We start from the raw sequence: 12,618 nt of genomic DNA, 5'->3' as shown, positions 1-12,618 counted from the left end.
AACAGTGCAATTCGCGCCAATACGTCATAAGATTGGTTACGAGGTTGTCATTTCAAGACATTAAAATTGAAAAAATCAGTGTAAACGGTTTATTTTACATGATGTAAATTATTTATTATGTTTTGGGATACACACATAACAGATTGCCCAAGTTAGTGCTCTAGAAACACTGAATTGGTAAGATTTTGTCAATTTGTGGAAATTTCTAGAAGTATGAAGTATATTTTTACACCATTACGTAATGCTTGCTCATGCTGATCTGGGAAAGTTCGCGAAGTTTCGTTAGAATTCCAACGAACTTCTCGAAAATTACTGCCTACACCAGTTACTTGTTATTCACTTCAAATATTTCATTTCACACACTTTGTTACATATGATTAGCACAGAACAATATAAAGCTACTGCTAAATTGAAGATGATGAAGTAACAGGACCGTTGAAGATGATAAATCAAATTCTTTTCATCCAACAACAAACTTTAATTACGTTTTTTAAAAGTATACGAAAATAACTAACAATTATAAAGTTTATTGTAGGTATTATGGTAGGGAAAGTTAAAATTTCCATTAAATGTTGCTAAAGACATTGAGACAAACCCAGAGGTTTTCTGGCCCAGTGTCCTTTTTATTGAATATATAACACAATGACTACAGGAACACTAAATAAAATATAATATATAGGTACTTGTAAATGAGAAATTCCAAGACAACGAGCTAAATTTTACAAAGTTTAATTTTAAGTTTTTTTAAACGGTAACAGAACAAAAAAAGAAAAAGGGAAATGGGAGCATGGTGGTTTAATGATAGGATTGTTTAGTAAATGTACAGGGAAATTAGGGAAGGGGTAAGAATTTTTAGGTCATAATAAAATGTAATTTTTAAATGTTCTAATAGTTTTGCAGAAACCATTTATAGAGAAATTTATTAAACAGTTTTTTGTTTGACAGTGCCTCATTTTTGCAAGTATTCCAATACCTTTTGAAGTTTTTTGTGTTGACATCTTGTTGTTTCCAGTTAAATTTGTTATCTATAAGAATGCTAATATATTTGATATAGTTACTTTTAACAGTAACTATGGCTTATTATAATCAACAAAACGAAAAAAACGAAACTAAATAAAACGAGAAGCTGCAAAAAACTACGAAATACTGCAAAATACTGGGACATATGAAAAATATGGTAAAACAACAAGAAAGTACACCAAAATTCTCAAGCCATATCATATATATTCACTTCCGCAGATCCAGTGCGGAGGACAGACCAGCCAGCAGCATACAGAAAAGGCAGAAGTCTGCACTACAGACTAACAAAATCAAAAAATGTAAACAAAATAAAAAACACCAGTTTGTTCACCTTTTGGGAATTTCCGTACATTAGAATACCATAAATGCATCACTACAAACTATTAAATGGGTCGTTCTCTGTATTTGGGGAAGAATTTTTTCAAAATTTTGCTGATTATCACTTTTTCCCATCCTTTATTAATATGATTCAAACTGGCATTGAGCTTACAAGTTTAGCAGAAATCTAGAATCTGAGGTTTTGAACTTGTTCTGAACTTGTTCCAAAGCTCTGAACTTGTTCTTTTGCCTCTTTATTTATAAAAAGATTTAATGGTTCTTTATTCTTTGAACAGAGAATGACTTTGTCTTCTTGATATTTATATTCGGAACTGACACTTTTGAAAGTGAAGGCTAACCTATTAATGAAATGTTGCAACTGAGTGCAGTATCATGTTGATTTACGACAGCAATATCATCTGCAAAACTTGAGCTAGATATATACAATCCACCTATTGAGGTATCCAACGGGTGCCTCTCGGATAGACTGCTCTTTATTACTCCATCGATCAGCAGAATAAAGAGTTTGACACCCTTGTCTCACACCCTTGAATATTTCTTTTTCTCTTGTGACTCCCAGATCAGTCTTAATTTGAGCTGTAGAATGCAAATATGCTTTAAGGAGCACTATGTATTGCTGATTTATAAACATTTTATCAAGGGCTTTCCAGATTTCTCTTTGATTTATGCTGTCGTAAAGTCTATAAACACAACACAAGTTTTGTTCAGTTGTGCCTCTATTTGTTTTATAGGCTACTTGAGATGATGGAATGTCACAATATTTATCTGGCTTTATTCGGTTTGCTATGATCATCATGTCGAAGAGTTTACTGGTCACATCTTTGTCTATCTCCCTTCTTGAAAATGACAACTGACAGTGATGGATGGAAGTCAGTATCAGATTGAAAAGCTTTTCAAAAGCGTAAATGATAGGTTCCTCTCTGGCTTTTATAAATTCAGCTGATGTTATCATTGCCAGGTGATTTTTCATATTTCATTTTGATGATAATATTAATGATCTCTGATTTCAAGATCATGGGAATAGATGGTTTGTTCTGGCAGTCTATCATTACATTGTTTCTTCACTCAGGTCATTAAAAAGTGCTTCATAGAATGATGCCTATCTTTCCAATATTGTGTATTTACTTTATCAATGATTCCGCCCCATCCAAGTGTTTTGGGTTTTCTTTTTCCATTTTTGCAAAGAATTGCTTTCCATGTGGTAGTTTCATAGGTTCATCACATTCATTATTTAGTTTCTTTTTTAGCCTTACAGATTCAAAATTGTACTGAATGTGCACTGTGTGCCTTCCCCACATATCATTTGCTCTTAATTGCTTAATCTTCAGTTCTGGCAGTCAGCCACTTTGGTTCTATTTTCTTTATCGTTGGTATGTTTTCTTCTGCTATCTGGTTAATGCTTGTTTTTCATTGCTGCAGTGGCAGAAATTATGGGGGTTTAGGGCGGCTCGCCCCCCCCCCACCCCCAATCAGCGATGTCGTCGGAAAATTCGGGCTTTCGTCGATAATTGACAACCGTTTAACGTGTCGAAATTACTCCATGAAATCGTTCTGAAAAGGTATTTTAAGCTAATCTTCTAAGGGGCGTAACTGCCAAATTTTCCACGTGATCCACGTTTCCCTTTTTACCCCAGGGGTCTTTATAACCTCTCTGTGCCCTTTTTGCAAAATTTGAACATAGCATAGCTAATAAAATATTATCCAGTACCAAATAATCAATCAAACAATATATGACCAAAATCAAAACTGCTTGTGAATTGTATATTTAATTTCAATTCCGTAAAGATTTGCCAAAATTTCCATCGGATTCTTCTGAACAAAAGTTATCTTCAAACATATTTCTCACTGATGAAAACAAGATAAAATGCATAAAATGAACGTACGACTTGTCAAAAGTGTAATCGGTCTACCTCTTGCATCATCAATTGTCTTAGATGAGATATCAATCTTGATATCAAAAATCATAAATGGATTATTCTTCTTGCTACTTAATTATGGCGTGGTCAGCAAAGATTTCTAAAGAGTCCCGTCAAAAAATAAACAATTTTTATCAAAATGTTTAGTTTCTTTAAAATTATACATGGTCCATGATGTTATCTTGTCGGAAAATCGTAGGCCTGGCCCCCCCCCCCCCAAATGAAAGCCTGAACTTCCGCCACTGCCATAGACTTTCCCTCCCGTTGGAAGAGGGGGTCTACGACCAGTGCTCCCACTCAACGTTTGCTATTTTCCGCTACGGCGCATGCGTTTTTCCCCTACATTTCCCTACGGCCAATTCCTTGTTTTCCCCTACTTTTCCCTACACGTTTACTTTTCCCCCTACAATCCCTACAAAAATATATACAGAAAATATTTAAAAAAAACGCATCATGTACACAAATTTTGCTATAAACATTGAAGTATTAAATAGTACTTCTCAAATACTATATCAATTTCAATATTATCAAGCTCCTTCTGAGTACACCTTTGTACTACTGCAGAGTGGGAGGGTAATGGGCTTGGCCGGTGAGACAACGCCTTTTTGCCTCATTTCAGTGCTTTGTACCAGGTTAATTTTTTGACAAAAGTAATTACCCCTCCCCATACCGCCCTTGGTCCCGCCCCTGCTTTGCACTATGAATTTATAGCATTTCCATTGTAAACGAACATGATGCTCATCAATGTCAAAATTGGTTGTAAATTTTTTCACTGACTTTTACAATTGACTCTAATGTTTTACAGCAAGACATTTCCGTTTTGTTTATACTCATGTACAAAATTGTTTTTTCGATCGCTGCCGTAATTTGTGGTAGTCCAGATCTGTTCAGCATGAAAAGTGCCAGACTTGTTCAGCATGAAAAGTGCCAGACCAAGAAACGTATTCTTGAAGCTGTTTCATAGCCTCAAGAATTCATTAAGGCTTTGGTTTTCCCACCCACCATTCCTTACAGCACTTTTTTTTCTATCGGGACAGGTGAGTTACAAGGGCTCCTACTGCTGTCTGTGTAGCTTTACAGACCCTTCTTAACGTGTACTGTATTTCATGGTAACGAAAATATCGAAAAAGCTCATTTGCCCTACAAAAAACAAAATTTCCCCTACACCCGCCCATTTTCCCCGTAGGTTTTCCCTACTCCCTACACAGTTCAATTTTCCCCTACTGTAGGGAAATTTCCCTACGTGCGGGAGCTCTGTCTACGACGTAGACTACTTAGAGGCTGCACGCAGGCCATTGCCAGTGGTGGTCAGTGCCAGTGCACACACTGATCTATGCACATAGCGCTGCGCAGCTATTTTCCTCGTAATAATGCCTTTTGTTTGTTTTGACTTCAGTGGAGCCAGTGAGTGGAGCTGCCTGTCCTGCAAAATTTTGTGCCTAAAAAGCTTGTATTCGGAGTCATTGTGCGATGGGGGACATTGATTGGGAATTAGTGACAAAGATCTGCAAATTTGCTGCAACCGTTTCTGGTGGCCTACTAGCAGGTTGTGGATTCTATGTATTATCTGTAGAACAACCGGCAAGAATGGAGCACAAGGAAGAAGCGGCGGCACTGGAGAACTGGGCTAGATTTTACAACAAGGCATACTTTGTCATGGTAGCTATCAAATTTCTCAGAATTCGTTAATTTTTATCGTAGCATTTTGTTTGAGAAAATTTAAAGTTTTGTTTTTATTTTTTTGCGCATTTCATTCACCATTCCTAAAATTCTGTCAGTGCATAAAGTATTGAACCGACCGGGGTGGAAGAGATTCAACAGGGTCACCAAAACTTTAGAGAGAAAAATTTCGGACTACACTAAACTATTTCAGACAAAAAACATAGGTCATAAAACTATTATTGCAAAATAAATAAAATATTGGTCACTGCCACTGTCAGTAACGCATTGGCTGTTTTCTTCTCGTTCTGCCGCCATAGTTCTACATGAAGTTTTGAACCTGCATTCCATCAACAATCCACAGCAGTCCTATTTTCAGTCTTCTCCAATCTCTTTGCTTTTTGAAACGGTTGGCATCTTTTGCTGCCTAGATCTTTTTCCAATTGCTGGCCATAAAAGCATGCACAAAATTTATTTTGACATACACTATCAGGACAAAAGTATTGCAACACCTGCAAAGTATGGCAGATCACGCAATAAGTTTTGTTGTTGTCTGTTTAAGCTATTGTTTGCTCAGCCAATAGCGTGAAAATAAGATAGAGTCACGTAGTAATGTAGTCTGTAGTAATGTTGCTTGTGCAGAAAGAGAGAAAAGCCGATAAGACTGTCTTTAGTCAAGCATGTAGATTATACAGCAAAGAATGTGCTTGTAGTACTTTTATTTTATTAGCAAGTACCAAAAAGCTGAGGAAACAATTTTTACTGAAATTGTTCCATGAGGGGCGACATGACTCTAGTGAATTCAATTAAGCGTAAATTCGAATATTCCCTTTTTAGTTTTCAAAATTTCAAGTCAACAGTTGAAACAACTTTTAATTAAAAAACATTTCGTAGAGGTGCTTCTGGCTCTGATAACTACAAAAAGTTGCTTTGGATTGATGCACAAAACTTTTTGATGAGATACACTTGGAGTTTCCTTCATTCTCCATAAAGTCAGTTCTTGTTTGGACCTTAGAGAACCTCATAGATTTCATTCAGATCATTTTCATTCGCAACAAGAAATCATTTTCCATTTATGATAAAAGAGTTTTATCAACTTCATTCTGCTAAATGAGCGCTCTGAACAAGCTGAAGACACTGGTAGACAAACAAAGATTTAAAGCAGCATTGAGAGGTTTGGGAAAGACCAGCAAAGCTGATTGATCACCATAGATTTCAGGATGTCCCTCAGATCATTTTCTTCTACCTTTGTAACAATAAATATTTTATAGAAAGGCTGGAAATCTTGAAATTCATTGATAGCGTCTGCAATATTGACGCCCCTCTAGTAAATTTTCAAATTTGCTTCTATATAAGACTTTGCATCATCATCAAGGATTCTTTTCAGGGATAGATAGACCTAAAAAATCCCAGAGATTATCAAAAAAGGAGTCCTATAGTGTTTCTCGACAAAGGACAACTATTTTTTCCAAGGACTAACAAGGACTAACTTTATTAGACATTACTAACAAGGACTAACTTTATTATATAACAAATTATACAAGGTCTATCTTTGGCTATTTTCAGCCAATGCAACATAAAAATAAACATTAAAAGCAAAATTACTGATCATAAGCCAATTGTTAAGATGTGACTTGTGGAGATTCCTAAAATTTTCTGACAAGCATTTAGATTTTCTGACAAACAGCCTTATAGTGGGGCAACAAGCCCTCCCATGCTCCCCATTGGCATCAGCTCTGAGACCTACTGAAGTGCTTTTTGTTTTTGAAAATTGAAATCAAGGCAACCTGTTTCCATCGAATTCATACCGTTTGACCTCTCAACCTATCATATTCAAGGCATTACGTCAAAACTTCAGTAGCAAGCTATACTTCGTACTGTGTCCCAGTCATTCTGAAATACTTGAAGTAGTATTCAAAGGGGCGGCTGGGAGAGATTTTAAACTGCTATTAGAAAAAATGGTGGTGACAGGGTGTGGCTACCGCTGTTTTTTACTTCCAACCACACCCTCTTCAATGGTTGTTTTTTCTATGCTCTACTTCATGGTTGTATCTTGATTTTCTTGGTCGCAAGCTGAAGACACCTTTCCATGTTCTATGTTAATGTTCTCCATCTCATAGCCATAAAGAGAAAAGCAGAGAATCAGGGGGGGGGGAGCTATAGCCACGGACGGAGGATATTTGGTCTCCAGTGCAACATGGTCCATTGTCAGACTTATCAGACTTATAATTTTGATTTTGTTACTAATCCCAAAAAGATTGTAAAGTTGCAACACGTTTCTTAGTTCTAAATAAAATTCAGAGACATTCAAATTTTTACTAAGACGATGTATTTCAATTATGACTGTAGGCTTTGGCTTCGACGGCCTGCGGTCAACCTGTTGATTCCCACCATTGAGGGTGCAATAAAGAAAAAAGTGTGCACATCTGTATTTGATTGCCTCCAAAACAACGTGTGTGACCCATTTACAAATTACGTTGAGAGAAAGGAACATTGTCAAAATACAAGAAATAATAACTTAACTGTAGAATTAATTTCTCATTGTTTTTCTATATATCCTGCATGAGCTTTACATGGATTCCACCCTCAACCTGAGCCCCAATAGGCCCTTTTCTAGTTTTTGAAAGAATTTTTGCTAAGGCCCCTCTTGTACTTTTCATAACAACACATCCTTGGGTGGACCTTTCCTATTTTGTTTTTTTTCCTTGAAATGTTTTTCACCCATTTGCTCTTCTTGCACTTCTCTTGTCTTTAATGTTTCAATCCTCTTTTAAAAGAAAAAGCAGCATCAAAGTTTTTTAGCATAAACCCACCTGCTTTCTCCTTCCGGTGCCCTATTTCATTGTATACAAAGAATTTGGAAAGGAAACCGAGAGAAATGGAAACTTTCCGAATTGTTTACCATTTTTCCATTTCTGTTTTCCGTCCATACTGTTAAGTGGAAATTCACCTTCAGTGGTCAAGCCCGGAGGATCCACCCTTCAGGCTCCTGTGCTCTAATGGTAGCAGGAATAAAAATTTATGCCCAAACAAGTATTACCCTTCTTGAACCTCATGAACTTTTGATTTTTTTTCTTTTTTTCTTTCTTTATTTAAAATTGGTACAATTTCTAGCTATGCATACTCAAGCTAATTAAAGCCAACTAATTTGAATTCCCAATGCTAAATATAAAATAAATCAAATATAACTGATGCAAAGATTACAAGAGCATTGTAAAGTAGGGGAGGATTTTATGTCATTTGGAACTGAGTTCCATATTTGGCTACATCTGTATGATGCGGTATTAAATCCATATATTTTGTAATGTGGCTCCGCTGTTTTGAATTGAGAGTTTTTTAAGTAATATGGGCATTCATTTATGGAAAATATTTCATCCATAAAAGGTGGATTCAAACTGTTAAATGTTTTGTAAATTTCTATTGCAAGATATTGTAAATTTTTCTTATGAGAAGTTGTTCAAAAGTTGATTCATAATCATCATGAGCTATTCTCATTGCTCTTTCGTGAATCCGGTTTATTCGGCTATTACTTTTCCTACTGCAAAAGATCCAAATAAGAGGACAATAGTTAAAATATGATAATATGAACGTTTTCATTAAAAGAATTCGCTTAGATTCGTCCATATACAAAGTAATCCTGGCTAGAGCGTTTACCTTTTTCCCAGCTTCTTTACAAAAAACTTTAATATGTTCTTCTAATCTAAGTTGATGGTCTAGTGTTACTCCCAAAAGTTTAACATTCTTACTTGCTAAGGACATACCAGACTTGCACCATTTCCAAATTTCAGTTTATTCCATTCCCATAGCAGCACTATACCATTTTGAAAAATATGTAGTTTTTTTGTAAATGTAGATTGCAGAATTTTAATTTCTTCTCTCAGTTGCTTTATTAAGTAAATAAAATGTATATACAGAAAAGTAAAACAATGTTTGAATTTATTTGTATAAGTATTGAATTGCAACAACAATTAGGTTAATAAAAATTAACACTATAATTATAGGTTCAGTTCAGTTCAGTTTTTATTTTAAATTCCATTACATACAATTCAAGAATATTAACAATGCATACAGAAAAAGATATAAGTAGACTACAAGGATATAAGTCATGTTACAGAATACAAATACCAACAGAGGAACAAATGAATTGCAAGCAGCAAATTACTTAAAGGAGGAGCCCCCTCAATAGGTAAACTAATCGAGGAAGGACCCCCCCTATTCAAACGGTTATAGAATGAGTTTGGATTAATTGGAATAATCTGAGAGATATACACTTTTGCATTTCCTATGTAAAATTGTGCAAGATATCAGAATAGCTCAGAGTATTAGTTGACTTTGCTCAATAAGTATGTTTTCAGTTTTTCTTTGAAATGTATTTTTGATGGAGCATTTCTGAATTCAGCAGGTAGTGCATTCCAGAGTTTGGCACCAAGATAATGTAATGATTTTAGACCATATTGAAGGTTGTTTTGTCAGCTAAGAAAGATGATAGATAAGGGTGACGATATTAAGTATTTGAGTTTTCAAACAAGCTGATCTGTAGCTTCTGATGTTTAGCTTGATGTACTGTCAAAAAACAATAAAGGACTTTATAGATTTTTGTTAATTCCCATCATGACTTATTTAACTTATTATATAAAAGATTAGAGGCACTTAAATGCTGGTTGCAGTTTGATAGAGTATTTAGAAAAGAGCTTTAAGATGATATTTACACAATATTTGAAATATTCATCAAGTTCAAATAAATAGTGTACAACCAGGCACTACAGAGCAGGGGGCTGGGGGGGGCTCTAGCAAAAAATGCAAAACATTCAGAAATGAGCCACAAGTAAAGCCTCTTTTTATTTGTTTAGCCCCCCCCCCCCCACTTTTCTAGACCTCCCGCCCCCCCCCCCCCCCCACTTTTCTCAATGCTCTTGGTGCCTGGGTACAATATGATAACCAAGAATCGGCTTTCCATTCAATGAAGTTGAGCAAGGTATGAAATTACCAATGCTGACCAATAAAGTATAATCTTGTAAAACCAAACTGAAACTGATATGTTTTGAGTATCCATTGACAGGAAGGCTAAAAGTACAAAACAGAAAGTGACTTCTTTCTTATCTTCCACACAGTTTTATTTCACATCGTTTTGGTCAGCTTCTTCTTTTCACACAATATTCATCAGAATTTCATGCAAACATAGTCATTTCAATGTAGGATCATGAAAACAGGTAATATTTGCCTGCCAAAAATTAATTGATTTTATTTGCCAGCAGTTTGCCAGTTTGTGTTTGCCTAAGTGTGTGTCTTCAAGAGCTGCTATTATAACTTTTGCCATTTTAGAGTGGTACTGCTTCTCTCAGCATTGTTACTGGAGCCACTGCCTATTTTACAAGTCGTCCAAACAGTGATCCATATTGGCTTCTGTCATCAGGGATTATTTTTATGAACATTCCTTTCTCCTTACTTGCAATGGTTCCATTGAATAATGCAATGCTGGCTGCTGAAAAGGATGGAAATAAAGGTTGGTGTGCAACTTTCAGTTGTAGAGCATTATCTTCAGCCTATTAAAAGCTGTGTGTATTTAGATTGAAAGGGATTCTGGAGTTGAATGCAAATTTCAAACAATTTCAAACAAAGTTCAATTTTGCCAACATTTTCACGTTCAAATGTAGATGAACAGTGAGCTTACTCTAGATATTTCACAAAAATTTTGGAAACTTGAACATGAGCAGAGTTTGGAAATTTTGACCAATTTGGATAACAGGTATTGCTCATTTTCTGAGCACTTCCCTTTACATTTGCATAAATTGAACAGAAGAAAACCATATTATGCAGTTAGATGTTGAGTCTTATGTTTCTTTTTTAACAGATGATGAATGGATAAGAACAAATTTGAACAGATGGACAAGGCTGCACAGAGTTAGAGCAATATTTTCAAATTCTGCTTTTGCAGTTATGGTATCCCGACTTGTATTCTAATGTCATTTTCAAAGGTAACAACAATAAATGAGCTTGTTCATTATTGAAGAGATTTGACTGTATTGTTTTTTTAAAGACTTCTTAGTCTTCAAACCATGTGAAATGAGTGTTTTCCTCAGCCCAACCTACAGGTTTGCTTCTAGTTTTAAGGCTATCTGGAGTGTAACATTTCCCACCTTTCATTCAATTTAATGTGTTCATTCAATTATCCATGATTGATAAGGGGTGCCTACCCTGGAGGGGCTTCAGCAGGAGCTGCCACTCCTGTCCTCTTCCAGGAAGGGCAGAGGTGGCAAGCAGTGCCCTTAATTATTAACTCCTAAGAAAAAATTATAGAATCTTGTAGTTATTTGATGACTATTTTAGCCACTCTCATTATGTTAATTTTAATAAGAAATTCATAGAAAATAGAAAAATATCCTTTTTGCTGTTGACCAGTAATAATGGAAAACTCACAGTGTCTTATAAGATACTGACTATTTCTCCAATAATCAGAACAAGGATGTTACTCTTATTTTATGCCTTAATATGAGAAACATGTTGATTTTCTTGGATTTGAAAGATAAGTTGCTTTGTGCTGATATCTACACAATGGAAGGCTTGCCTGAAATTTTTAAGAGTTAGTGTTTGGAGGATCAATTAGGAAGGAGTCAAAACTGAGGTTAGAAAATATTAGTGCCGGACATGAGCAAGTCTTCTTTTCTGGGTCCTGCCATACAGCAAGAACAATTGATATATATTTAAATGTTGGAGATGAAATGAGCATTATCAATAAATCATCATCAACCGTCACATTATCAAAAGTCACATTCATGTCAATCATTATCTTTAACAGTCATTATGATCCTTAGTCGCAGCTGGGTGTGTTGTCAATCCCTCACTTAGTTGGTGTATCTTTCTGTTGTATCTTAATTAACCCTTTCCTCACTAGATTTCCTATGCCGGAAGTGCCTCTAACACTGAATTCCCTGGCCTAAACATAAAATTTTCGTACATAATTTTCAACCTAAATTTTTACAAGGAAGAAGGAAAATGTTATATAGGACACTTGGCATCAGAAGATAGAGAATTTGATAGAGAATTCAAAAATCATGGTTTTAACACACAGTCTTATTAAGCAAACAAAATTAGTTAAAATACAAAAACAGAGCGAAATAATGTCTCTTTCAACGCCAAAACTGAACCTTTGTGTGGTAGTCTGTAAAGCAATTATTGTCTTTTTTAATGCAGAGATAAACAGAATTTACAGGCTCACACCCAATGCAGCAAAATGTTGTTTTAGAAAGTGTATACGGGCACTCTTTAACATCTCTGTCTGGATTTGTAGTTATCCAGAATGCTCGCTTTTTCTGCAAACAACACATCTATGCTCCTTTCCTTCTCCCTTTTGTGGCAAATGAATGCCAACATTTGCCAGTTTCCTTTCTTCAACTTCTGCTGTGCTCCTTCTCTTTCTTCCTTTTCCACAATTTACAACCCTTGTGTTTCCCAGTAGCGCCAATGCTAGTTCCTCCTTGAAAGCAAGGAGGTCAAGCTTTCTTTTTCCTGGAACCATATGGGGTTTGATCTGCCCCTCAATAATGTAGGCATTGTTTATTGCTTTCATTAGCAAAGCAATAAATATTCTCAGATAGAATCTTTTTTGTTTTTTGTCTTTTTTAACAATTGATTGCTGGTCACAAAGGTCGACCCCAAGCATTTTTGCATTATAGTCTTTGACCAG

General features: G+C 35.5%; 1 protein-coding gene across 2 annotated transcripts; it reads left to right on the top strand.

Annotated features, from left to right (window-relative positions):
* Positions 1–38: 38 nt before the first annotated feature.
* On the top strand, positions 39–10,998 carry LOC148958415 (uncharacterized). 2 transcript variants are annotated; one of them, XM_089112688.1, is made up of 5 exons: positions 39–177; positions 2,091–2,317; positions 4,672–4,934; positions 10,257–10,437; positions 10,786–10,998. In XM_089112688.1, exons 3-5 carry the CDS (start codon positions 4,746–4,748, stop codon positions 10,893–10,895), a joined length of 480 nt encoding a protein of 159 aa, XP_088968814.1. In that variant the 5' UTR covers positions 39–177; positions 2,091–2,317; positions 4,672–4,745; the 3' UTR covers positions 10,896–10,998. The 2 variants fall into 2 exon arrangements, with proteins under 2 accessions (XP_088968814.1, XP_088968815.1); XM_089112689.1 differs by lacking the exon at positions 2,091–2,317 and having other exon boundaries at positions 55–177.
* The last annotated feature ends 1,620 nt before the right edge of the window (positions 10,999–12,618 follow it).

This window comes from Rhopilema esculentum, chromosome 15 (assembly GCF_057945365.1).
Source record: "Rhopilema esculentum isolate cy_ngs chromosome 15, ASM5794536v1, whole genome shotgun sequence".
NCBI classification, from domain to species: domain Eukaryota; kingdom Metazoa; phylum Cnidaria; class Scyphozoa; order Rhizostomeae; family Rhizostomatidae; genus Rhopilema; species Rhopilema esculentum.
Note: the sequence above shows the minus strand (reverse complement) of the source record. Positions and strands in the feature narration are given on the sequence as shown.